The sequence below is a fragment of the Oryza glaberrima genome, chromosome 6 (assembly GCF_000147395.1).
Source record: "Oryza glaberrima chromosome 6, OglaRS2, whole genome shotgun sequence".
In the NCBI taxonomy this organism is placed as follows: domain Eukaryota; kingdom Viridiplantae; phylum Streptophyta; class Magnoliopsida; order Poales; family Poaceae; genus Oryza; species Oryza glaberrima.
In genome coordinates, this window is record NC_068331.1 from 6357228 (window position 1) to 6384190 (window position 26963).

At 40.9% G+C, this 26963-nt stretch overlaps 3 protein-coding genes and 1 non-coding gene across 5 annotated transcripts; 1 reads left to right on the forward strand and 3 right to left on the reverse strand.

Moving 5' to 3' along the window:
- The first annotated feature begins 5927 nt into the window (after positions 1 to 5927).
- Positions 5928 to 9921, forward strand: LOC127776508 (membrane-anchored ubiquitin-fold protein 2). The gene is made up of 3 exons (XM_052302906.1): positions 5928 to 6341; positions 8292 to 8459; positions 9351 to 9921. Exons 1-3 carry the CDS (start codon positions 6200 to 6202, stop codon positions 9410 to 9412), a joined length of 372 nt encoding a protein of 123 aa, XP_052158866.1. The 5' UTR covers positions 5928 to 6199; the 3' UTR covers positions 9413 to 9921.
- Positions 9922 to 10599: 678 nt separating this feature from the next.
- Positions 10600 to 17692, reverse strand: LOC127776507 (uncharacterized). 2 transcript variants are annotated; one of them, XM_052302905.1, is made up of 7 exons: positions 17481 to 17692; positions 14800 to 16024; positions 14452 to 14507; positions 14118 to 14351; positions 13549 to 13840; positions 12119 to 12315; positions 10600 to 10924 (listed from the first exon to the last, which is right to left on the reverse strand). In XM_052302905.1, exons 2-7 carry the CDS (start codon positions 16000 to 16002, stop codon positions 10771 to 10773), a joined length of 2136 nt encoding a protein of 711 aa, XP_052158865.1. In that variant the 5' UTR covers positions 16003 to 16024; positions 17481 to 17692; the 3' UTR covers positions 10600 to 10770. The 2 variants fall into 2 exon arrangements, with proteins under 2 accessions (XP_052158865.1, XP_052158864.1); XM_052302904.1 differs by having other exon boundaries at positions 14800 to 16058.
- A 2749-nt stretch (positions 17693 to 20441) lies between these two features.
- Positions 20442 to 20513, reverse strand: TRNAW-CCA (transfer RNA tryptophan (anticodon CCA)). Its single transcript has one exon. It is a non-coding gene; the product is annotated as a tRNA-Trp (tRNA).
- A 1498-nt stretch (positions 20514 to 22011) lies between these two features.
- LOC127775737 (transcription termination factor MTERF2, chloroplastic-like) lies at positions 22012 to 24442 on the reverse strand. Its single transcript, XM_052302028.1, has one exon. The coding sequence runs from the start codon at positions 24358 to 24360 to the stop codon at positions 23182 to 23184; it is 1179 nt and encodes a 392-aa protein (XP_052157988.1). The 5' UTR covers positions 24361 to 24442; the 3' UTR covers positions 22012 to 23181.
- Positions 24443 to 26963: the final 2521 nt, after the last annotated feature.

A 26963-nucleotide genomic window follows, 5' to 3' on the forward strand; every position in this document is an offset into this window, starting at 1 on the left:
CGTTTGTATCGAGCCTATGCGATATGGATCAGATCGGCCATGTAGTGTATGGCGAAGGGATAATTGAATGTGCTCTGTCGGCTGTAGATGTCAGTAATATATGATCTATGCTTTGAAGTACTCTTAAACTAAGTGATTAGGATAGATCGGTCAGCGCGCCAAGACAATATAAACCACTTGAATTCAAGAACGCTTTAAGGCAGGGATTATATATCTCGCAGCATAGCCGACAGGCATCGGCATATCGGCTAGTACTCCAATACCACTTTATAATAAGATTTCGATATAGATCAAATATGCTAAACAATAATCAATCTAGTGTCAGGGTAACCCGATAGACTGATGGCAGGCTTAATATATTTGGTCCAAATGAGATCTTAATGTAAATGGCAGATTTAGCATATCAGGTAAACATACGAGGAACGAGATAACTAAATTAGGTAAGATCGGCTGAAACCCCGATGCTATCTCTATCGACAATCATAAGACAAGCTAGATATTATGGTTCTGAATGTTACTTAACAGATCAAACTTAACTGATGTAGCATCAAACACATAGAGAAACATAAGATCTAAACAAGTCTATGAAAGCCTTTTTGAGATGGTAGATACGCTATGTAATCTAGTTCGTCGCGGCTATTTAACCCTATCGGCTGTTTTCGATGATAGAGGCTAGCCGATGAGATTATATAGCTAGATCGATCCAGATTATATAGCATATATGATAACTCGGCGGTTTACATAGACGGGGCTAGAGTGTCATGAAGATGCCAGCACTAGCCCCGAGAACGCAAGCCGCCATAACAAGCTTTACTTCTTCGTCGGAGATCGAAACTGATGCATCCCAACTCGAAAGTAAGAACTTATCGAAAACAAAGAAAGTAAAAAGGGTGGTGATGCACCGAGAGTGTATTGAACTTTCTTTTTTTTTTGTTTACAGGGTCTCGGGTCATATTTATACCCAAAATACATGATATGTCCTTGCCGGACACGACTCTATCTCTATTACAACTCAAAAATACGAACAAGTCCCTTAGGCGGGCTCTTAACGAAAATATCTATAAGGAAACTATTGAAATATCCTAATTAATAGATGCAATTGCCTTCTCCGGACTCAATCTATGCTTGGCAATACTTGTGTAGCACTTGAACCGATCCTAACAACAATACCATGATTGTCTCGCCGGGATCGGCTACATCGGCTTCTCCCTATCTGGTTCGGTATCAGCTGATGCAGATGGTAGCCGTTGCAACCCGTAGCCGATGCAGGTTATGTTTCCATGATTATCGAGTTCCTCCAAATCCACTTTGGTTCTGACTTCGGATCCAATCTATGATTTACCAAATTTGGTCGTTAACACTATTCTCCTTAACACTAGCTATGTTCTCTCGTTCATGTCGTCGTATCATGTTTCTTTCTTAAAAGAACATAGAGAAAACATGAATAGCGGTTTCATTCTTTTCCACATTTTGTATAAGAAAAAAAAGGCAATATATATTGCCAGCATAATTAATTTTGCAAAGCTTGGTGTTCTATCTATATGGGAGTACGGTGAATGATGCCTCTTGCTCTACGTGCTCATGATCACACCTTGGCATTGTTGAATGTTGTAAGCTTATTTGTTCTAGAGGATCAACAATGTCGATCTTAGCCGTTGCGCTGGTCGTGTCCACACACGCCTTTTGGGCATATATACTGAGGCTACATAAATGGAACACATATTCCTTATCTTGCATGCAAGCTTAATGAACTTAGTGCCATACATGGTGTTAGGTGAAGAAGATAAAAAAAAAGTGGTACATATATCGTTTAGTCTCGAATTATTTGTTTTATTCATGTATAAGAATTAAGTAGAAAATCCTAGTTTACCAGTGTACCTTCTGGCTCACAAATGTCATCACCAACAATGTTGTAATACACTCCTTTGGCAATTGGCTTGCTTATCTGTTATCACTACAAATTATGATTCACTCAGATACAAACTGAAAGTAGTGAAGTGCTAGTAAAATAAGTGCATAACGAAACATATCGTACATGTGCGAGTGTAATTTACAATTGTAAGCTAAATGAAGTACACATAGTTAGAAAGGCCCTATTTAAAGTTATGATTCTTTTTGTCATGTAAAAATTAAAATGTTCTTGATATACCAAGGGAAAGCTAGAGCATCTGAGCGTGGTGGTAGAGTACTAGAGTTGTGCCTACTTCCTAGTGGCATAGCGGGTGCATTACCACTTTCCAAATATAATATCCTTAATCGCGTACGAAACAGTAGCGGATCCAAAGATATTTTGGAGCCTATGCAAATTCTATTATATCAACTATTTGCTATGAAAATTTTGTTTACGGCTCATCAAAAACACTTGAATTCTATTGCGCATCCATCTAGCAAGTCTGGGTGGCTCCTTAGGGTCACTGGATGGTGGATTTGCCACTACACACACATGTGCTTTTAATAGGATTTTTAGGGACAACACATTGTGCCTAGCTACCTCCCTCTTGCTAATAGAGTTGTCTGATCCAGATGTGTCTATGATAGATGGATCAGAGATTTGATTTATTGACTTTACTGTAGTGAATTTTACAGCCTGTCGTGTCATAGCTATATCTAATATTAAATAGTGGTGGTAAATCGTTGTACTAGTGATAATGGGATCCTGAGGCCACCACAACAATACAACAGTTCAAAATAGCTAGCGTTTGGAACATAGTAGCCACAATAGTGGTGGTAATAGCCGATATAGCATGCTCTATATAATTAAGTTCGTAGGCTAAGAGATAAGTACTTAAAAAATTCTAAAGCATTGTTAACTCTCTTTAAATATATGCTTATTATACCATATGCCAATATGTTTATCTCAATGTTAGATTAAGCACATTAAAGTGTATAGTACACATTCACATAAATATTTTAAATTGTGTGGCCAATCTAATACCTACTATCCGTTATTTAGTTTCACAACCATAATCAATACCTAGAATGGGCTTTTTTAGTGAATCTATGATTTAATTTTCCTTGTGGTTGTAAAAATTGAAGACCATGTCACGTTAGCTAGGCTCTAATTTTACATTCTCGTTTATGATGCCCTATCAAATTCCTTTCTCAAAACAAACAGAGAATACACAGATGACAGTCTCATTCTCTTTTCCACGTTTTGTATTAAGAAAAAGGTAAGATATATTTCCAGCATATAATTAATTTTACAAAGCTTGGTGTAGCTATAGATGGCCTTGCTATATACGGTGAATGATGCCTTGCTCTACGCTCCTGGTAATACCATGTAATTAAGCTTATTTTGGTCTAGAGGATTGACCTATATATGCACTATTGTTGGCCATCGATCTCGTAGCCGTGTGCGTGTCCACACACACATCTTATGGACCAAATCTACAGGGTCAATGTAAATGGAACATATACTATTCCTTATCTCACGTGTAATTTTAATGAACTTAGTGCCATACACCCATACACGGTCTCAAATGAAAGGTGAAAGAAATGGTACAAATAATTAATAGTTTTCATTTAGTTGTAAATTACTTCTTTTATCTATCTAAGAATTATGTACCTTCTTGCTAAGAAACATCGTCATTAAAAATGTTGTAATACAATTGCTATACTTGTTTGTCATCCCAACAAATTTTGCTTCACCCTGCTACAAAGTGAAAGTAGTGGAGTACCAAAAGTCAGTGTATAACGAAACTTAGTCAACATTTACTGAGTGTGGAGTGCAATTTACGATTGTAAACTAAATAGAGTATAGTCAGAAATTGTGCCGAAACCACCGTGGGTGACGAGGAGGGCCTGGCACTCCCCATCCTGACTTGGCCCACCCCTGAAGAAAATGTTTTCAATTTGCAAATCACTATGTACTCAGTAGTGACTAGTTCTACCATAAGCCTTCTTGTGTTTTCTTTCGTTGATTGATGGCTATGGGTGAGTATGTATATTGGAATATTGCCTACTCATGTAGGTTAGTTGTGGATATATTCATTTACATACCTATCAGTTCAATACTAGCATACCAGAGTTGAGAATAGGAGATGGGAGACATTGAGATACATGATTTATTCAAGGGTTGGTGCACGCTAGATTTCTTATCACTTGGCACACGACATGTACCCCTTTGAAGGCTGACATGACAAAGCCGATTGTGTCTTACTATCGTGGCATTTGTCGTCTCACCGAATATTCGAGATTCTGACCGAGATGAAGGCTACCACTCTATAGGTGTAGAGCCGTATATATGCGAATCATGACACGTAAGTTTTTGTTCTTTGCTCTTGCATCTGACCACCTCGACTTGCTGCCAACTATGCATCCACTCTGACATGATCCCAACACACTAGTCTCGCGACTGGCCCCTCTAATCCTTAAATTATAGCTTTTCCCCTGGTCCCATCACACAAACTACAAACTCCCCTTGCCTGTTGCCCCCTCTCTCCACCTCTTAGGGTATACATAGGTGGTGCGTTGTTCATCATCCTATCGTCGAATCAATTAGATCGTTGCTTTCCAAAGATGTTGCTCCTTCAACTTAGCGAAGCTAACTGTCTCACTATGTCGCCATCTCTCCAAACCTCCAAGATTCCAATCATACCATGCGAGAGGGTGACTGTTCGAGACGAAGGTTGCCACTTCGTAGATGTAGAGCCGGCAAAGCCGCCGATATGCAAATCATAATATGTAAGTTCTTGTTTTTTGCTCTTGCATTTTATTATTGTGACATGGCACCAACCAAACGTCCATTCTGTTGTCTGTCGAGCCACTGGTGAGTTCTCCTAACACACTAGTCTCATGATCGACCCTCTAATCCTAAAATTTTGGCTTTGCTCCCTGTCCCATCACATCTCTACTAGTAAGAGGGGCAGCACGCACAACGCATACTCCCCTTGCTCGTTGCCCCCTCTCTCCACCTCTGATGGTATGAATAAGTGGTGCATTGTTGATCATCCGGTCGTTATTTGAATTAATTAGATCGCCACTTTCCAAAGATTTTGCTTCTTCAACATGATGGCGCTGATTGTCTCTCACTATGTCGTTATCTCTCCAAACCTCCAAGATTCCAATCATACCGTTTGAGAAGGTGATTGATCGACAAAAGTTGCCACGTTGTAGGTGCAGAGCCGGCAAGCCACCGATACGCGGATCATAATATGTAAGTTCATGGTTTTTTGCTCTTGCATTTGATCACCATGACATGGCACCAACCAAACTTCCACTCTATTGTCTGCCGAGCCATCAGTGGGTTCATCCAACACACTAGTCTGGCAACCGGCTCTCTAATCCTTAAATTCTGGCTTTGCCGCTAGTTCCATCACAACTCTACTAGCAAAAGGGTCAGTATGCACACTGCACACTCCTTACCCTCCCCCCCCCCCCCCCCCCCCCCCCCCCCCCCCCCCCCCTCTTCTCTTGACTAGGGAGTGACTCGAAATACTGGCTTCGCCCATGCTTAGGAAGGTTCTATTTAGAGTTGTGATTCTTTTCTCACGTAATAATTAAATATTCCAAATACAACGGAAACGTAATGACGCTACGATAATCTATCTATAGGACAAACGAACAACGTAATGGTGCAGTATATTTATTGTTTTCAACCGCCGCTTCAGCTGTCGAGCGTGTGTCAAGTACACTCGTTAATCCATACTAGTACTTCGTTAAGAAAGAAAAATAATTCTAGCTACCAACCTGAATCATAGTTAGGATTGTGTTTTTTCTTTCTTTTTACAAAGAGGGAGTACGTGCGGTGTATTCACATTGGTGTGTGTGTGTGTTGCACATTCACATATGCGCATGCGCGTCTCTGTGTAACGAAGGAAAAATGTGACGCGCACACGCGAATCCTACCACGCTACCAAAAATATGTTACAGCTGTCACCTGCTACCGGAATCCCACCTCCCCCAAAGAATAAATACCCAACTAATCGAGGGTGAATCTGCAAAAAGGCCACCGAATCCCAGTCCTCCTCCTCGCCTCGCCTCGCCCGCTCGCCTCCTCGCGGAGGAAGAAGAAGAAGAAGAAGAAGAAATTCCTCGAGAGGAAATCGATCCATCGCGTTCGCGGCGGGATCCGCATCCTCGCCGCGCGCGGATTCTCGGCGAGCTCATCCTCCTCCTCCTGCGGCGGCGGCGGCGGCGGCTGCTGCTGAGGCTGCGGTTGGTGGGATCTTGGTCGAGCACGCCGGGGGGGGAGAGGGAGATGGCCAGCGGCGGCGGCGGGATGGAGGCGGTGGAGGTGAGGTTCCGGCTGGACGACGGCTCCGACATCGGGCCAAGCATGCACGACCAGGCCACCACCGTCACCGCGCTCAAGGAGTTCGTCCTCGCTCGGTGGCCGCAGGGTGAGACCCCCGATTCGATCCCACCCACCATTTCCTTCCCCTCTTTCTCTCTCTCTCTCTGCGTCTGCGACTGCGTGTGTGTGCGCGTGTATTTCGGGAGGTTGCTGGCTTGCTGCTCTTGTTTGGTCGCTCGTCTTGACTCAATCCGGTAGGAAGAAGAAGCGGTGTTATGGGTCGCGAGTTTCTCGGTGTCGTGTTGGGATTTGTGAGTTGTTCTTTGCTCTTGGCGCGGTGGTGATAGGATACCAATTTCTGATCGGCTCGGTCTGTGGATTGCGGCGTGGTTGTTTTTGTTCTTCCGCTGGGTTAGTAGCAGTAGCATTTCGCGCTGTGGATCCTGTGATAATCAGAAGCTTGAAATCGCGGTGTCTTGTCGCGATTTTCTTGGCGTAGGTTGATGTTGGGGTTAGGATTTCGGGAGTTTATTCTTGCGCTACGCGTGGTGGGTGATAGGTTTTCCAATTTCTCATCGGGTTGTTCTGCGGATTGCGTGATTATTCTGTTCTTGCGCTGAGTAGTAGTAGCATTTCGTGCTGTGAATCCTGTGATAAGCAGAAGCTTTAAAGCGCGGTGTCTTGTCGCTATTTTCTTGGGCGTAGGTTGATGTTGGGGTTAGGATTTTGGGAGTTTGTTCTTGCTCTTGGTGTTGCGATAAGCTACTAATTTCCGATCAGGTTGTTCCGTGGATTGCGTGGTTCTTCTGTTCTTGTTCTTGGCGCTGGGTAGGTGCAGTTTTCTTGCTTGCGAATGCGATATTTCTTTTCTGAGATAATTGCTATTGCAATTTTGGAATACCTGGACAAAGAAAGAAAGTATTGATTGATTCTTTTAGACGTGTCCTTACCCGTATTAGCAAACATGGCAGCATTTACCTATGAAGTTCTTGTCAGTTGCTATGCTCTTCTGCTTGGGATTTTCCCCTTGGTTTCACTGCTTAAAGAGGCAAGCAGAAGTTATTTTCTATGTACCCACTATAGCTATGTGATGGAATAGGATTGCAATTGTTAGTGCCATGAAATCATTTTGGATCTTGTATGAAACATGTGTTGGAATGACTTCTTCTGTAGATAATATGGATCTTGTGGCGTCCTTGGCATTTAGGCATACTGAGTTTAGTGGTCCAGATTGAGTTCTAAACAACTGAATATTAGGCCAGCCAGTGCTTTGGTGAATCTGCTTTAGGATGGCCATGTTGTTCATTTCATCAAGTATAACCGAGTTAAGCTTTTAGCTGTAAATGTGGAGTGCATTTAGGCATCTCATTGTACTCTGGACCACAATAAGCATGTGGGCACATAGAAAGTGTCATGTGTAGCTACACTTTCGCCGATTGTGATTGTCTGGTAACTAGACAAGCACTGTATTGCTTTTATGCAAATTGACCTTTGGCTATGTTTGCTCGAAATATATTACACAAGAAATAAGTAATTGGTGGCAACAAGAGGCAGAGGTGTAAGTGGGTCGACCCGCGAACCCACTTACACCCTTAGCTCCAGTTCTCATCTGCTACAGTGATACATCATTTGACAGGATCAGTAGAATATACAGGTACTCTGTCCATCCCAAAATATAAGCATTTCTAGCTATGAATCTGGACAATTGTCTATCTAGATTCACCAAAAGCTATTATATTTTGGGATGGAGGTTTTGAGGTAGTAGATTTTTTTTTTCTGAGCATGCTTCCTGCTCCTGGATAAGTCAGTAAATAACACCTCCCAACAAAGGAGCATGCTTCAATGGTAGAGTTATCCTTGAATTAGATGCACCGAATTAGTTTTTGGAGTTTCTCCTCTTACTTTTCCATGGAATCTGCTATTATTGTTTCTGCAAGTGCTGCATCTGCATCATTTTCTCTGAATATTGCCTTCAACTGTTTGTCTTTCAGAAGCGTTATGTGGTATATTTTGTTCATTGTCTTTAACATTCTTTTCTTGTTACATTTGTTGGCAGGTAAAGAAATAGCTCCAAGAACAGTTAATGATGTGACTATCATCAATGCTGGACAGGTACTAGAGAATAACAGAACCCTTGCTGAGTCTCGAAACCTAGCAGCAGAATCTCCAGTAGGTCCGATCACAATGCATATTGTTGTGCGCAGAAGTCGACCCGAGAGAAGGGGTACTATATTTTTCCTCTTATTTGTTATAGTTATTTTCCAGATGTTTGTTGATGATATCAGGGTGTCTCAAATAGAAATCATTACTGTGTGCCCTTCCTTTTCTTATCCTGACATTCGTAGTTCTTACTGTCGCACTCCTAAAGCAATAGGGGAGTTTATTTGTATGCTGTATGTGTACACTTTCTCTTATACGGCACACGTTGGTTGATTGTTGGGGGCTATTAGCAACTTTTTGGATTTTACTAAACTTGCAGTGCTTTTTCCCCCCTCAAAATCAAGGAGACCACATGTGATTGGAGACTATTAGCTTTTATCATTGCACTTAAATGATGTTACTTGATGTAGTGATGCATAGTTTTGTTAAAAAAAAAGACTTAAATGCCTTTGTTGATCATCACAAGCTGCTGGGTCAAACTCTCGAACAAAAGTGCAGTCAGTCCTGAGCGGGTATGTTCTAGGTTGATAGGGAAGGCAGAGTCGAATTTGACTAAACTTGGAGTGTTCTCCGTAATCAAATTATGACGTCATGATGAGTTCCTGGTAGTTCATCACTCATCAGTGATATGATTTAATCTGTCTAGTGTAGTAGGATGAAGTATTTGGAATATGCATAACTTATCTTTTGATAAGCCCTTTGAGAAATCCCTCTTCTTGTTAGAGATCAGTACTGTTACTGTGAGGCATTTCATCTAGTGAACGGGTATTATTCTGAGAATTCAGAGTGCATGTTCATTGTTTTCAGAAAAACAACTTCGTGATATTCATATTGTACACTACAGACAATGGTCTTACATTAGTAGAATGCATTGTATCTTTACTTCTATTCCATATGTTCCGAATAAAACTACTCTATAGTTAGATACTTACAATCCGCTATCTTCTTTCTTCAGTGAAGCAGCCGCCGAAAGCACGACCACCCGAGCGGATCGGATGTGGATGCACAATATTGTGACGTCGATGCCAGCTGCAATGTGTACATTGGTGCCCAAGTTCACAGCGATTACAAGTTCATTTTAACAATCGTCGTCGATTCATGCACTTCTTCGAAATTTAGGGAGAATTTGGTTAGCAGTTTTTAGCACTGGGCCATGTCCGCTTTGTTATGGTGAAGTTTTCCTGTGACTTTTGTGAGTGTTCATAGGGGCCTCTCGGCCGTAAAACCTTTTGTGACGAGTACAAGCGTGCAGGAGGCAACGGAGACCTGGATGCTTGCTGTGCCGCTGTGATTTTAGACGTGAGTAGGATAAGGGAAACGAGATCTGCTGCTACTTTGCTTCTATACATATGATGTACTACTGGTAGTAAATGTCGAGATGCTATTCTCTCGGTTGCTGCTACTTATATATAGTTGTATACAACATGCATATCGCATGTAAATTCTGTAAAGTTACATTGATCTGGTTCAGAGGTGGATGAAAACGTCCAAGGGTTTGGTTTGGCAGTTGGCACATGTGTTCTTTTTTTTTTTTTCTCTTTAACTTTTTTTCTTGACTTTGCTACTTGCCTGCAGCGTTTGCCAAAACGGTTCGGGTTTGGGTGAGGTTACTGCCACCCTATGATTTAACGGTTATCATGGTAACCGTATGGTTATCGCGAGATATACCGTGGCTTTAAAAACTAAGATTACCGCACATGATAATCTTAAGGTTTTGTAAACCCCGCGAGATATACCGTTTCTTCGAAAACTTAGATTACCGCACTTGATAAGCTTATGGTTTTGTAAACCCTGTGAGCCTGGCAATGCGTACTTCTGCACAAGCATTCACACCATGCTCTTAATCAGCACGCGTGCATATTTAGGAGCATATGACTCGACACATTCCTGGACACCAGAAGCATGGCTCTACTTTTCCTCTGAATGGAATGGCAACACGCTTCCTCTGAATGGAATGGCAACACGCTTCCTGAGCATTTTTTTGGAAAAAGAAAAAAAAAATAACTTTCTACTACTAGTATATTTTGAATTTCTTGGAAAACTATTTTAAATCCAATTTTAACTTTATAACACTAGCTAATTCATTCGTGTGTATCCTTGAAAGGCTATCACAAATCATTCAGCTATTCACCGCCAAAAAAATGAATGGCCGCAACAGAGAACGTCCAAAAGAAACAAGGAAGGCACACATTTTGTCCAGTGAATCGAACAGAGTTGGATTGGTACTCATTTCTTTGTGCCACAACAAAACAGCATCCAGAGCTGTGACCAACTCTTGGGAAAATTCTGGTGTAAAAGAAGTCGTGATCTTCCACGAGTATCTGTGACAGGTATTCAAGTATAACTAGACATCTATGTGAATACCATGGCTGCAGCTAAATGTTTAAGCTCCAGTCATAGGGTTGATACAAGACTTTCAGTTGAGTGTTCGCAAGTAGTTCCAAGAATTGCTCCGACTCTGCTGGTTCCAGATAATTTGCCGCATGCTTCAGCACTTCCGTCTCGTTCTTACCAAAGTCTGTGCTATACCTGAAAAAATATTTATTTACCAAATGAGCTTCAGATGAGAAACTTCTTACTAAAGCACTGGCCAAATAATAATAATGTCACCATTACAAATATGTAGCCATTTTATTTTCCTTTCAGTTATTCATTGCCACAAGTTCCCCAATTGCATATCGAATTATGATGTACTCCCTCCATCCCCTAATATAAGGGATTTTAACATTTTGCTTGCACTGTTTGACCACTCGTCTTATTCAAAAAATTTGTGCAAATATAAAAAACGAAAAGTTGTGCTTAAAGTACTTTGGATAATAAACTAAGTCAAAAAAAATAAATAATAATTCCAAAATTTTTTAAATAAGACGAATGGTCAAACAGTGTAAGCAAAATGTCAAAATCCTTTATATTAGGGGACGGAGGGAGTATCATGTATAATGTAGTAAAATGGGTAAAATGTGCATATTATTATTTTCTTAAATTGATTAACCAGTGAATTCACATTCTTCCATTAGTCTTGCTCATGTAACCATGCAAGAGCTAAAAATTGGGTAACCATTTTGGGGGAATTCCTCACCATTTTTCACATACAATTTATACCGAGAGCAGATTAGAGAAAAATGTTTTTTTTTCTTGAAATCCAGGCCCTATCGACATTATCTAAAGTATTTTGTTCAAAACTTTCACACTCCAATTTGGACTTCTTATGGAAATGAGAAAATAAAATCAGTGACCCATAGGTGCTCGACATCAGAACCTAGCCTTCAATGGTCTTCATGCCTCCCACAAAGCCACACCTAACCTTGTACTCTTGTAGTAAGATGCGGTAACTATAAATTGTACAGAACTTTTCAGGTGGTTCTGATCTATAATAGGGGTTACTGCTAAGCCAGGTAATTAACAGATTTTTCTGGTTTTGCTGCTAGGTTAACCATAGAGTATATTCAAGTAGCCCAAAACTAGCAGGCACTAGTGGTACGTGTTATCTACTTTTTCTCTCCAACCAGAAGGCTCAAAAACAATTTAAATTACCTAGCATAAAATTCGTTGTTGTTTATGTCCCTGCATCATGAACTAAACTACCTAACATAAAATTCATTCTTGTATATGTTCCTGCAGTTGTACATTCTGATGACAAGTTTTGATGGGGTACACTAATAAGAAAGCACTTATTAAACTCTCAAGGCCCTATTTGCGAAGCAAGAATAATAGTGTTCTTACCATCGCAAAATCTTGCTTACAGATGCAACCTTGGCTTCAGGATCAACAACAATTCCTCCATTTCTTAGGAAATCACGTGCAGCTTCCACCAGTTCTTTATCGATGTTTCCTGGCGAGTAACACCTAAGTGCAGGTCCAGATTTGGTCCCACATACCAAAGCAAAGTGAACAAGAGGTTCAGCATATGGAAGGGCCACCTGCAAATTACAGACAAGGAAAAAAGGAGAATTTATCATCATTGGAAAATCAGCATTGGTGGAAACTCACGTCTGACATGTAAGTTTGATGAATTAATTAATTGGGAGTAATAAAAAAATGATTCAAAGAAATGCTGCTAAAGCCAGTACTCATGCATGTAACCAGTGAATGGGGATTGATCAATGGGATGTAACCCGTATTATATTGCAGATATGGTAAAGGCTGTTGCCACTTCGTATGGCTATTTTTGGCAAATAGGTACTGAAAACAACCATTACAGCATAGTAGTCGACTTCTATAAACAGACTTTTACCTTTTAAAAAATATCCTAAATCTGACTTCCAGAAAGAAAAAGAAAAAAAACACCTCGACTGGCGGTGGCGGGGGAATGACCACCCCTATGGCTTTTCATTAAGAATAGGAAGCCTCAACCAAATCGGCCGAGAAAGACCACGAACCCTGGCCCCTCACACACGGACTTGCCCTGTATGGGTCGGTCCTTAACCCGTACACGAGGGCCCGCCCTCCATAGGTCAATTCTAAACATGTGTTTTAAAGGAGCCAGTGACAACGAGTGACCTTTTTTAACCAAACCTAAAATTCGATCCCATGGGGAGTCGAACCTAGGACCTAGAGGTGCTACTTGAGCACCATGACCGCTAGGCTATGGCTCCCAAAAACACATACAGATAATAAATCAAATATACAACGGGCCTTCTATATTCCTTTCCTCTAACTAATAATTAGGCTCTAAATGCCCAAGGTCTTCACTTATATAATGTGGCCTGAAAATACTAGTAAAATTGTATGTTTCCGAAACAACAGATACAATACATGTTTATGAGAAAAGTGTTTTCTTTTTACTCAGAAAATCGGGGGATAAATGATAGGAAAATTAGCCATGATGGTACGTGTCATTTTAGTGATTTTTTGACATCCACATAACGCATCAAGCATATACCCCTTCAGCTGCCTACCTAATAAGAACTGCAGAATAGACCCTAGACAGGTAAAGCAATTTCCAAACATAATAGCTGATACACATTTTTTCCAAACATATATATCCTGGAGGCAATTGTAGAATTAAGTAGCATTGCTTGGTATAATGGAAATATATCAGACAAAAACTTTAAGAGGGCTACAGGTATTATCATGACATATGGGGGGAAACAAAGCAATCATATCAGAGAACTTTGTTTCCCCTTTTTTTGGCTGAGATCTGCTCTGTTCACCTTGGATCTTTGGTCTTTCTGTCCAAAAGGCTTGGCAAGGTTGTATGGTGGCCTTTGGTTACCACGCAGTATGCCATTTTGAATAGCTGACATTGAATAAGCACATCCACCAATGACATACTTAAAATCTCCAAAGAACTTTCTCCTGTCCAATGGTCCAGCAGGATGACCACATGTCACTAATGCATGGATAGCCATCATATTGTAGAGATTTATGAAGAAAGCAAGCTTTTCTTCCCGTGATAACTCATGGGTTTCCACCCTCTGGAGCTCCTCAGTTGTTCTAACATACCTATGCAAGAAATATGTTAGTACAGCATACCCGTCAACCATCACAATAGGATAACCGCAACAACTGAAATATATTATATTTGTATACCACATAACATTATAAAAATAAACTGATATACATATTCAAGACCCGCTCACATTATGAACCTAAACATCTGTATCAATTAAAATTAGCCAACTAGAGCAATACAACATTGTTCACAGTAATATCTGCTGGCAAGAAATACATTGATTATGCTGTATACTTTGACAATGAGCATATAGTTCTAAGTGCTAACCTTTTAAATTCTTCACAACCCTGGATGCTTCTGTAGTCAACATGTTTACCATCTTCAGATACATAAGCTTCAAACATGGTTTGAGACAACTTTCTTAACCTTGATGCCACTTCAACAATTGGTTTCGGTTCAACATCAATGATACCCTTAGGGATGTTGTAGCACTGGCTCATAATTATGGGATCATTATCCAGGAAGCGATACAAGTGATTTCCATCTTCAAATACATCTTCGCTGCAAAGTCAGAATGCCAGATGTAAATATTGCAAATTGATATGTATGGAAAAAAAATAAAACGAAAAGAATATTATATAAGATAATTTCCAAAACTTACTCTAAAACATGGCGATAGAAATATTTGCTTGCAAGCTTTCTTCCAAATTCCACCGCCTACATGGAAAATATATATCGGTGAGTTTTTGGAAAGTGATAACTAAATTTAATTTCCTCTGTATCCCTTCAAAGATAAACTATATTCTTATAGGAACAAAGTAAAATGGATATTTTTCTTTCCAAAGAATGAAATCATTTCAAAGATACAGTTATGAGTACTTTTTTTCCACCAATAGCCAACTGAAAAAGGGACATAAGATTAATGTTGTTTCAGAGCTATATGGGGCTGAGTTCTGCATACAGCATTGCTAGAAGTTGTTTTATTAATAAGCAGCAGTTGATATCGTACCTCATCTCTCTCTAAATATTGATCTTCTGATAAGAAATCTACAGCTTCACTACCAAGAAAGCAGCTGCTAAATCTTCTCATTTTGTAAAATCTATCCTTCAGAGTGATTGACTCTCTCATTTTTCTGACAATGGTTGCCAACTCATCTATCTTCCCACTACCAGATTCATCATCTTCTCCAGGTAAGGGAGGCAATGGAGCAGCAGATGAGGGTTCATCTTTGAAAAGAGCATCAGTTCTGTCATCAAGAATGCCAGACTCCTCCATTTTCTTCAATTCAGTTAACCCTCCAATCAGCAAGTCATTGAAATACACTTTTGGTACTGTGGATGACCCAGTATTATTTTCTAGTTCCATCTTTCTACTGGGGAATATGTCGATGTTGATCTCAACATACTTGAGCATTTTCTGACGCATGAATGAGCGAACCATTTTGCAATCTTCACAACCCAGTTTTGTGTATATAATAATTCTTCCCTTCCCTGTTGGTTGCTCTGTCAAATCTGGCACATTTTCATGCCCAGCTTCCCCAGTCATGAAGGTATCAAAATCTCGTCCGATTTTAATCAAGTTGAGTGGATTCCATGTAGTTCTCTCCTCAGATTTGGGCTGCACCTCTTTTGATTTAGGTTCAGCATCTGAGCCAATATTGCCACTACTGATGCTTTCTGATCCTTCATTCTTTTCATCTTCAACAGAAAATTCATTTTCGTCCTTTTTGCCAGAAAGGCGCCTTATAAATGTTGAAACTGCAATGGCACCCTTTTCCTTAACAAAATTCTTGATTGCAGTAGCTCTTTCATTGAGTACAGACCCATGGGCATCTGAATCAAGTTCCGCAGATTGATTGGACGAACGCCTCAAATCTTCCATTTCAGCAACCTCAGTTCCATCAAAAACAGGTTCTTCAGATTTCTCTTCAGCAAGGATATCTTCCTCTGTCTGGCTTGAATCTGTAGGTTCCATTGGATCTGAGCTTCCTTCTTTATTCATCTTCTCATTGAATTCTTTTTGTGAATCATCTCTCACATGGATCTGTGCTTCTGAATCATTGCCTGAATTCTCATTTGAAGAATTTATTGCTTCTTTTGCATTCAGCATTTCTGTTCTCCTCAACAAATCCTCATCTTGATCCTTTTCTTCAGAATTGGTAGATCCTTCCGTGACAGCAACATTTTTCTCATCCTTGTCTCCATTCTCCATGATGCAGGATAAGCTTAACAGTCTACAAAAGAACGTTCAGTACTTCAGTGCACAGCCTGCATGGCCAACAAGACATATTAGAAATAACTGAAAGAAAACATCCAGGATAGTGGAAAGTGAAGTTTATTTTAGCAAGACAAATACACAGAATATAAATGGTAAGTAGAACAAAGACAATAACAGACTCAAGATCATCTATCCATTTTTTTTAAAAAAAAATAGTGTGATTAAGGCATGTTGGCAGTTATTCCCATGTGCCTTAAACAATCGAAAGAAATTATATGCATAATAAATTTGCAATTATGGTCTTCATTTTCCTTTTAGCACACAAGAATTTTCACAAAATCACAAGGCACACACAGTTTAGACAAATAACTTAGATGGGTATGAAAATGAAATCTCAACAATTTTGGTTATTTAGTGACGAACAGATAATACATGCTAGATCATTTGTATGAATATACAACTACACATATTAGCCAATTTGATCCTTGTGATCGATACACAACCCAGATTATGCACAGATCAAGTAACTCAGAGGCTTCATACTGTGCTAGTAATAATAAATTCGTGAGTATTCATTAAGGTACTCCCCAGCGATCTGTCAGCCATACGGAGTACACCCTTCCCACAATTAAAAAGAAATAAAGTTGAGATGCTGCACCCTATAAAGACTCATCAACCACAGGAGCAATTAACACAAATCTGAAGACGCTCTGTCAGACTGTCAGATAAATAATGGGGGGCAGACACTGGTACAGCACGATTGCAAACGTATTCTAATTGCACACAGTACTTAACAAATGCATCCAATCTTCCGCCAGATTTCCATTAGATGGTGAATCGTTCGCACGGAGCAAGTACTACTTGCGCAACCTCTAGCCATGTGAGCTCAAGCAGGAACGCCATGGCTAACCGAGACATCCGGATCAAAGTGGCAAAACACACAAGGCGCGCGGATTGGATGGCATATGTTAGTATCAAATTTCTCTACCTTAAACCATACCCTCTAGAGCAAATCACACACGAAACCGATATTCAAATCCCCGGCAAACTCGGGATTACTTCAAAAGAGAGAGAGAGAGAGAGAGAGAGAGAGAGAGAGAGAGAGAAACTACAAGCCCCCAAACAGTTCATCAGCACGTACGAGCATCAAATCACCCGAACCGCTTAAGACGAACTAATCAACACGGAATTGCGAGATCCCGCCCACCCACCGACGGGCCGACACGCACGAGACGAGACGATAAACCCTACCATAAATCCCCCCATCTCCAGCCCCCCCCCCCCCCCCCCCAAAAAAAAAAAAATCCGGTGGAACCCAACAAACAAACCATCCACGAGAACAACACACTGGCACAAACCCAGCGAAACCCAAAAAAAACAAAATAAAAAAATAAAAAATGGATCACTCGACCTGGAGCCGGGATCTCCGAGATCAGCACAAAACCAGAGAGAGAGAGGGGGGGAGGCCTAACCTAACCCAGGAGGGAGGAAGCGAGCGGGAGACGACGAAGGCGAAGGCGAAGACGACGCGGTGTTCGTCCCGGCTTCTAGAAGAAACTAGAAGAAGAGATGGGGGGGTTTTGATTTTGATTTTGATTTTTGATTTGGGGGGGGAGGCGACGACGAGCGGTGGCGGCGGCGGAGTGGAGAGAGTGGAGACGGACCAAGACCAAGGGGGAAGTGAAACTGTGTAGGAAGCGGGAACAGCGGGCGAGAGAAACTGGCGAGACGTGGGGCCCACCCGGTTTCTGCTCACGTGGGTCTGTGGCGGTGGACCAGGCAGGTGTGTTTGACCGTGCCGGGGGCAGGAGCAGGGGATAAACTCATGACATCAGTTAGACCTTTTTTTCATAAAAAAGAAAAAGGTTAAATGGCGTGCGAGCTTTGATTATTTTTGGAATAGTAAATTTTGTTCGGGTGTTAATTTCTATTTTTCTAACATATCTTTATTTTCAAACGTAACATAACATAGTATACACACATACACACTTATCCTTATAAATTACAAATACGCACATCCTACATTTATAAACACTTTTAATATATTGGACCAATATAGCACACACGTTCTTCTAGTCACGCAACTCAACTGAAAAAGGGAAGGTTCTAATGTTGCCTTTCTTTTTACTACTACTTATGTAACATCTAGGAAAAAAAAGCAGATTGTGCTCAAACTAGATAACTACAAAACCAAAATAACAATTAGTTTTGTCTACGCAGAAAGAAATTTTAGAAAATGTTATCGACAAGTGCCCCAATCCAAAAAATGGCACCGACAAACCAAACTTTATAGAAATGACATCTTACAAGCACATTTATCCCATAAATGATATCACCCTTAGGCTTTATTTGGTAAATGGGGTAGGAAAATTATATCCCACCCTCCAAAGAGTAATATTGTATTATAGCCATCCATTCTTCACACCTCATTTAATCCTAACTATTTATCCATTTCCATTTCCCAATCAGACCTCTCGTAACCCATTTGCTAAACACATCCTTAGGTTTTCATTAGTATCCCTCCGTTAAAGTGCTAAAATACCATTTTACCCCCTATGATTTGTTGAAATTTTATTAAAAATTTTGCTCTTTCCGCTAGCTTACACTATGATGTAGTTGGCTCTTTACACTAAATTATTGTAAGTTGATTGAAAAAGTAAAAGTTTTAATCATCTTTAACAATTTATAGGGGTAAAATGGTCTTTTTATAGCTCTTAAACGAAGGCACTTATATGATGGCATTTTTCAAGAATTTATGTTCGTATTTTTTGAATTGGAGCGCTTGTCGTTGACGTTTCTTGAATTTTCTCATAGACACGGGACGAGTATTAAGGTGACCGCATCCAAAGACTTCATCAAACTCTCCATTCACGAGACATGGCATTGTGGTGACCCATGCGAGTGGACGTTCAATGTTCCAATACGGTATAATGGCCCAAGCTAAAAACTACTTTGAGGTTTAGAGCCGATGTCCGAGAAAGGCCCGTTCGAGTTTGATGAAGATGAGGATTAAATAAAGGCACGTAAAATAAAAACACTATTAATACATGATTAATTGAGTTTTAATTACCACTAACTTACAATTGACTTATTTGATATTTTAGAGCATCTTCTATATATTTTTTCACGAAACACATCGTTTAGTAGTTTGAAAAACATACTAACAAATATAGAAACTACCCCCTTCGTCCCAAAAAAACAACATAGGATAAGATGTGAGCTCTATATTCATTATCCTAAGATAAGTCACATCCTATTTGTACTTTTTTTTTACAAAGGGAATATATCTTATCCAGAAAAATACAGGACCGCAGCGCTACAGCCTGACATCCTGAACAAGGCCATTATCTATTAACTTCTGTCGACGAGTGATACTCGCGGACCGGATGAATAGAGTATTGGGGTATGTTGGAGCAGAGGTCTACATAGTATGACATCAAAACAGACAAAAGACAAGGATTATACTGGTTTAGTCCCCTTATCAGGTAATAGCCCTAGTCCAGTTTATATGGATTGATGATGATGAGAACATATTACAAAGAGAGTAACCGAAACAGGCGATACCGACAAGATCGTAGTCGAGGGATTCGACGAGATCTCCCAACGAGGTGGCTCCGTGTACTCCGGCTTCGTAAACTTCGGTGGGTGTGTAGGCGATGAGATGCGATCCCCTTTGCCTCTCCCGAGGGTCCTTTTTATACAGTGGAATACCTTGACCCCTAAGTAAGATTTAGGGATATGTAAACTAGCACGATATAACCAGAGATTTTATCCCCTCCGAGTAGGACTCCGGCAATTTCTTAACCCATAAAGATATTTTCCATAATTTGAGATAAATTCCTAATGGCGTATACGGAAACGATCCGTACACGTGAAGGTATATCTTATCGGTATATTTCATAAGTCGTAGGATGCCTTATCCGTACCCTGATAGCTTCTGACTATTTTCACCGTGGTTTCGACAAACCTACCATGGATCACAGCAGCCACAAGACCACAATTCGACCATCGGGTACCGAACCGAATTATTCCTTTCGTCTCAGAATGTAAGAACGTAGTACCGAATGAGACACATCTTAATATTGCGAAGAACATTAAAATTTCACTCGAAATCTTAGCCATAATTAAGCTGGCCATATTTTCCTTGCATCTATTCATGTCCTTTTGGACCATGCAATGTATATAGATGTACCTGCACGCCCGTCAGAAAATCCGACAAGCATCTAAAATTAATAGGTGCATCAGGGAGTGTTTTGTACTAGCGCACATCATTATTCACAAATCACGATCGCGATCACTAGTGTCGCAAATTGGTCCAGTACGGTCGCAGGCTCACGTGTGCAGTCGAGTTCTTTGCCTGGAATTGAAGAACCAAAAGGTTGATTGCCAAAATACGTTGGGAAAAAAAAAAGATCCGTTTTGGACCGGGGTTTTGAACCCGACGTGAATCGAACACGCAACCTTCTGATCTGGAGTCAGACGCGCTACCATTGCGCCACGGATCCCACTTGTTCATGATGATTATAGTCACAATCAAAAGTGTTTCCTTCCTAAATAAACAAAACAGCCTGCTAATTACCATGAAGTCTCATGTTTTGGGGGATCATTTGGGACATAGAAGCACTTAACTTTCAGTTCTGATCCGTGTCAAGTTATAAACGACTTTTACCGTTCAGAGATTCAACTACCGTGAAAATAGTCGGAAGCTAGTGCTCTGGCTCAAGACGGACCTCGGCTCAATTGAGTATCTCATCTCTGAATAGCACATTACTATTTCCACATAGCAGCGACTGTTAGCCATTAGCAACAACAACAATCAATGCAGTGAAACAATAATTTTTGCCAAGTGTCCAATTTCCACTCTGAGGGAAGCTGTGAAAAATCACATTCAAGGATAAATATCAGTAAGGATAAATATCAGTAGGTTATTTGTGAAAGAAACTAGAAGTTCCAGCACTGCAAAAAATTGCAGCTAACTAACAGAAAGAAGACCTCTCCATTCAGGGACTCAAACTAAAACAGCATAGTATCCCTTGATGTCCAACACCCAATTCTCTTCTCAAACTAAGAGTAGTTAGAAGCACTAAAAGACTACTTTAGACACCTTAGTATCCCTTGATGTCCAACACCCAATTCTCTTCTCCAAACTCTTGTTTTGTGGTGCGACTTGTGCCTGATAGTGTTACACAGAAATATTTTCCTAAATCTGTATGGAACAGCTCCAGATAAGGGTTTGGATCGAAACTCTACGATAAAGGGTTTGCTTTCACATTTCATAAAGTTAATTTTCCAGTAGAACACTGAATTAACCTCAAGTAAGAGGAAATAAGTTCATGAAAAATGGCAATGGAATTTGATTGCTGAATGCTCAACAATCCAATGTTGCATGGCATAAATAGAGGGAAACAGTGACAGAGTAACAACAGACTGACAAGATTTGTGCAAGAAGAAGGGATACTTCAGTTCACCTCATTGCAATTAATCTAACTAATGCATCTAATTAAGTATTCAATCATTGATTGGCATGTGACATTCTTGAAGAGACTTAGCGAAATTTCTGTTCGGCTTGTGTATAGCAAAGGTTAATTTCCATAAACATAATTAGTTCCTAAAGAGAATAAATGAAGGGAACAACTAACCTATGAATTGTTCCCGGTTGCTGGTACACTGCTAGAAGAAGCATCGGCACATCCTCTTCACCTTTGTGTTCTTCAAGAACTGCTTCAACTGGAGCATTTCAAGTCCAGCAGATGCAGAAGCATAGGTTGGTAGCCAGGCCCAGAAACTCTTGCCATAAGGGCGCACATAAGATTATAAAAGAACACCTAATAACGTAAAGAATAAGTAAACTACTTTTCAAGGTCTAATACATCCAACCATCCTGACACCCAAGGGACGCACATACACCAATTCGATGATTTACAAAAGAAGAAATTAAAACAAACTTGAAAGTTGAAACAGATGAAAAAGGAAGCTGTTAACATGTAGCAATTTCTTTGTTTCAACTTTAATGTCTGAACCAGATAAAGCAGAATCTTTGACCACAGAGCACGCAGGAACCAAATAGTGAGTTCTGTTAGGCATTACAGTCTTACATAACACCAGAAGCACCCCTGAAAAACTAACTATTTGAACGATCAACAAAATAGGCTGTGGCTGAAAATCGATGAACCATGTATAACCTATTGATTGGTGCTGCTCTCAAGCCTACCTTATGATGGTTTAGAAGCTCGTAAAGAAAGAAAAATGAAAGAATCCATGTTATCAATAATTTCTAAAAGACACTAATTTGGGCTGTTTACTCAGGTCAATCACTACTGTCAATATTGGATTTGTCAACAGCAATCTCTGCCAGCCATTTAGCAACAATAAAAATCAATAGGACAGCACATTCATTTGTCATCAGATATCCAAGAGGAAATTGTAGACATCCCTCCTTCAAGGATAAATTCAGAGTAATACGCGAGGGAAACTGGAAGTTTCTTACAAAATTGCAGCACACTGTCAAAAATATGGCACACACATAGATCACGAAAGTTAAAACACCATAGCAGATGGTTGGTGTTACTGGCTAGCATCTTAGAAACTGTACTGTAGTAAATGAACTGATGTACAACACCCAATTGTCTTCTCCAGATCTACAGTTTTGTGGTCATGTTCTCGTGTATTTGTGTGGTACAAAGTAATCTATTCTCAGATCTATTTGGAATAGCTCAAAACAAGATTTTAGGATCAGAACTCTACATTAAGAAAACGAGTTTCAACTTTCAAGCATTTGTTATATTTAGTTTCCTGGAAGAACCAAATCAAATTTACGTCAGATAATGATGGAATAAATGCAACAGAAATAACAAGGGAATTTGATCCCTAAATATTCAACACACTGTTACTGAACCATATACTGTAAATCCAAGCAACAGTGACAAAAGTCTATAGCAATTCGATCGACTTAGTGCTACAAAATATGTCAGCTCAATCCATTAAGATTCATCTAATCCATTTAATAGAAAGTTCAGTCTTTGAATGGCATAGTGACACCCTTAATCAAGACCAAATCTTAGTTTGGCTTGTTGAGAGCAAAGCCCAATTTCATTTGGCTCCTGAAGTGAATGAATCAAAGTGATAAACTAACCTTAAAATTGTCCCAACTTGCTGGTATTACTAGAAGAAACATCAGCACTTTGTCTTACGCTTTGAGAGCAGCTTCAACTGGTGCACTCCACATCCAGTACAGCTAGAAGCATATGCATCACCAAGGCCTGGAACACTCTCCACATATGGTTGCACGAATTTTTCCATGAAATCATCGTTGCTAATCACAGAGATATTATAGAAGTCATAATCGGCCTTGAGCAATCCGTTCCCCTTGAGAACATTGATCAAGCAATGCCGTGGCAACAACCGGCGCTCAATGCTATACATCGTGAGTGCAGGCCTTCGTGCAATGTATGGTATCTCTAGACCAACATCCTCGGTCAAGAACTTCATACCTCGACGCATCCTTTCTTCCTTCATGGCTAGGATGTGTGGCATGCTCCTCACCGCCAATGACAAATCGTCCTGTGACCAACCAAGCTTCTTGAAGAACTCTAACTTCTTGGCGAGCTTCTCCTGTCCGAGGATTCCAAAAATCATGACCGCATTAGTAAACACCCGAGTTCCCTGCTTAGCTCCAAACTCGTTAGCAAGCACCACAGCTTCTTCCAGGTGCTTAGTAGGCCTGCTGATCACCCGCGATGCGAACGCGTATGAGGGCCTATCCGCTATAGATATCCCGCATTCCTTGAGTACGGCGAGGTTGGGCTTGATGACCGCCTCAACGTTGGAGCTAAGGACGCCATAGTTGGTCTTGATAACCTCGAGGCACCTGTCGAAGGAGCCAAACACGGTGAGCAAGAAGGCGAGCCTTGGGGCGAGCGACTTGCAGCGGAAGAGGCTGCGGACCACCGGGATGAGGCGCGCGATCTGGGAGCGGGACAGGCCGAGGTCGGCGAGCTCGGCGACGCGGGTGGCCAGCGTCTTGTCCACCCTGGCGCAGATGAAGAGCGGGTCGTTGACGACCACGGCGGCGATGTCCGGGCGGGAGAGGCCGAGGCCGGAGAGGAAGGCGAGGACGGCATCGGGGTTGGAGGGGGACCTGAGGTGGGAGAGCTTCCCGGAGGCCTTCTTGGCTCGGGCTCTCGTCAGGCCGCAGGAGTCGACGAGGTAGTCCTCGACGGCGAAGGGTTCCGGGGGGATGGGCGCGGCGGCGGCAGCGCTGGAGAGGAGGCGGTGGAGGGCGAGGGGATTGGCCGGGGTGGGACACGGTGGATGGAGGAGGCGAGAAAGGAAGCTCCTCCGGAGGTGAATCATGGCGGCGGGCGGCGGGCGGCGGCGGCGCAAGGATTAGCCGGCGGCCGCTTGAAACCGCAGCTTCGCTTCGCTTGTAAGCTGTAAATGGGCCTTCCGGACACCTACTTGTGGGCCTAATTTGGACGAGGACGAGGCCTTCCAGTGGGATCAATTCTCTGCGAGAATGCTTATCCTCGCGCGACCGGCGGGGAGTAAAAATCAGACACTCACATATCACAGCGAACGAAATATTATTTTTCAACAAATAACCCATATAGTTTGGAAACTCTCTATTAAGAGAATTTGTTCCACCTAGTGTGCTCAGAATATTTCACTATGTATAGATATGTTGCGCTAAACTGAAACATTCTTTCGCTATTTGCTGAAACATTGTTTTTATATAAGGTGAAACAATGCCCGATTTAAACGATTGAATATTTTCGATCTACTTAGTGAAACAATTCCGATATACTTGGTGAAATATTGTGCAACATTTAAAAATAATTCAATAATAAGCTAAAAAAAATTTCGTCGGAATATATCCATGTGTGGTCTTATTTTGAAGATTTAATTGCAACGAATTTAATGGTACAATCGGATCATTATTTGGATAAATAATTTAAGAGAAAAATTAGTTTAAAATGGTTTTCCACGCACGTCAGCACCCGATTTTTACCAGTTTGGATCGGGCGCCCGATTCTAACTCTCCTCCAATCCTCTGAGTTTCTTTTTGAAAAACCAGTTTCATATATCCATAGTTTTTTTTTAACGTCCAAACACTATGATGAGAATAGAGAAAAAAAATACAAGACTAGCATTGACTAGGGCACTGCCACGAGAGGATAAGAGGACATCCATCTAGAGAAGCACGCACAAGCTGGGGAGGCCTCCTAGACGATGTCTCCAGAGAGAAAAGTGGCGATGAACCCGACGCCATCGTCCGTCGAGGTCTTGAGGAGAGCCAAAATAAGGTTTCACCCGGCAGCCCACTTGAGGGAGAGGGGCGGCTCGATCGCGGCCCCCAGAGGAAAAACGACGCCTAAAACGCCGTCGTAGCCGGCCTGGCAAGGCCGAGTGAGATTTTACACCTGTTGTCCGCCCCCTATCAACCCGCAGTTAACAGGCCAATGCTCTAGCACCGGCCATCCTCTGCCCCCCCCTGGCCAGGCATCCCTGCCATAAGCACGCCAGCCTCCCTACCGTTGGCCTCCCGTGCCGTCAGTCGGGCCAGCCTTCCTATTATCACCTTCCTCAACCGTGTGGGTGCCACAAGCACCGCCCTACCACTACCGTCATCGCCACCTGTGCCTACCTCTTTGTAGTGGGGCTTTGCTGCAACGGATTCATTTTTTTAATGCTAGTATTGTTGGTGTAGCTGCTGCGCCATGTGCACCAAACAGCCGCTTATGCCAATTACTTGTTCGTACACTGATTACGATAATTTTTTAGGAATGTTTTTTTTAAGAAAGCAGGTTTTTTTTGGAAGGTATTTTTAAGGAGGGAGATTTTTTAGGAAGAAAGGAGAACGATGTTTTTAGAATAGTTAAGATAAGAAGATAAGATACCTATTTTTTCATTATGTAAACTGGATTTGATCCATTGATCAGAACATAATTGGGCCTAATCTTCGGATGTGGGCTGATTGCGGCAGGCAATTGAAGTACTGAACTAGACAAGCGTTTTGGAGTGGTAATGCATGGCAATAAGTAAGAAATTTTGCATGTGTGAATAATTACAGAGCTGTTTTGGCCATAGATATTCTGCCAAAATGGAACAGATTGGCCTCCTAACTGTGCCTTTTTGTGTGTTTTGTGACCATCAGCAGGCCATACAACATAAAAAAAAAATCTCAATGTGTGATGGCTCATTGTCAATGATGAATTTCTGTAATTAATACATGTGTATAATTACTATCTCCTGATATTAAACCTCATGAAAATACATGTCTAAGTATCCACCATCATTGCTCAACGGATTTGAAGGAAACTCCATAATAAAAGCATGACCAAGTACTAAAAGTATATCAAAGCCGCTGGTCTATTCAAGAAGTCCTCTTGTTGCAAGAAATGCATCACAGCTATAGTTTACAAATTCACACAGTTGGGATTGTTGCATCAAATAGATCCAAACATCCAATGCTTACAGCCAATTGCTCCATGAATCTTGTTGGGGGCTATCACTCAGTCCGAACTTTTCAGTTTACAGTCTTCAAATTTCAGAAGTACCCGCCTATCGAATTTGCAAATATTACTAAGATTGTCTCAGATGTGAGAACGTCACTTGATCACTTGAACATGAAAATCTTTCTTGAAATAGATGTGCTAGGTGGCAGTACCACACAAAACGAGAAGTTGCGGTACAATGCTCTCTCCGTCTTATTTTAAGTGCAGTTGTAAGTTTCCTTGTCCGACGTTTGATCATCCATCTTATTTGAAAAATTTATGAAAAAAAATAAGTCATACATAAAATACTATTTATGTTTTATCATCTATTAACAATAAAAATACTAATTATAAAAGAATTTCAAATAAGACAAACGGTCAAACGTTGGAAAAAAAAACTCACAACTGCATTTAAAATGAGATGGAGGGAGTATACAATGGAGTATGATAGATAGTAGTATG

Excerpts from the sequence above, each read along its gene's own strand:
- LOC127776507 (XM_052302905.1), bottom strand. The coding sequence starts at position 16,002 with ATGGAGAATGGAGACAAGGATGAGAAAAATGTTGCTGTCACGGAAGGA. Across the intron at positions 14,508-14,799 it reads AATATTTAGAGAGAGATGAG|GCGGTGGAATTTGGAAGAAA; the intron begins GTACGATATCAA and ends TTTTCCATGTAG. Across the intron at positions 14,352-14,451 it reads TTCTATCGCCATGTTTTAGA|CGAAGATGTATTTGAAGATG; the intron begins GTAAGTTTTGGA and ends CTGACTTTGCAG.
- LOC127776508 (XM_052302906.1), top strand. The coding sequence starts at position 6,200 with ATGGCCAGCGGCGGCGGCGGGATGGAGGCGGTGGAGGTGAGGTTCCGG. Across the intron at positions 6,342-8,291 it reads CCTCGCTCGGTGGCCGCAGG|GTAAAGAAATAGCTCCAAGA; the intron begins GTGAGACCCCCG and ends ATTTGTTGGCAG. Across the intron at positions 8,460-9,350 it reads AAGTCGACCCGAGAGAAGGG|TGAAGCAGCCGCCGAAAGCA; the intron begins GTACTATATTTT and ends TTCTTTCTTCAG.
- LOC127775737 (XM_052302028.1), bottom strand. The coding sequence starts at position 24,360 with ATGATTCACCTCCGGAGGAGCTTCCTTTCTCGCCTCCTCCATCCACCG.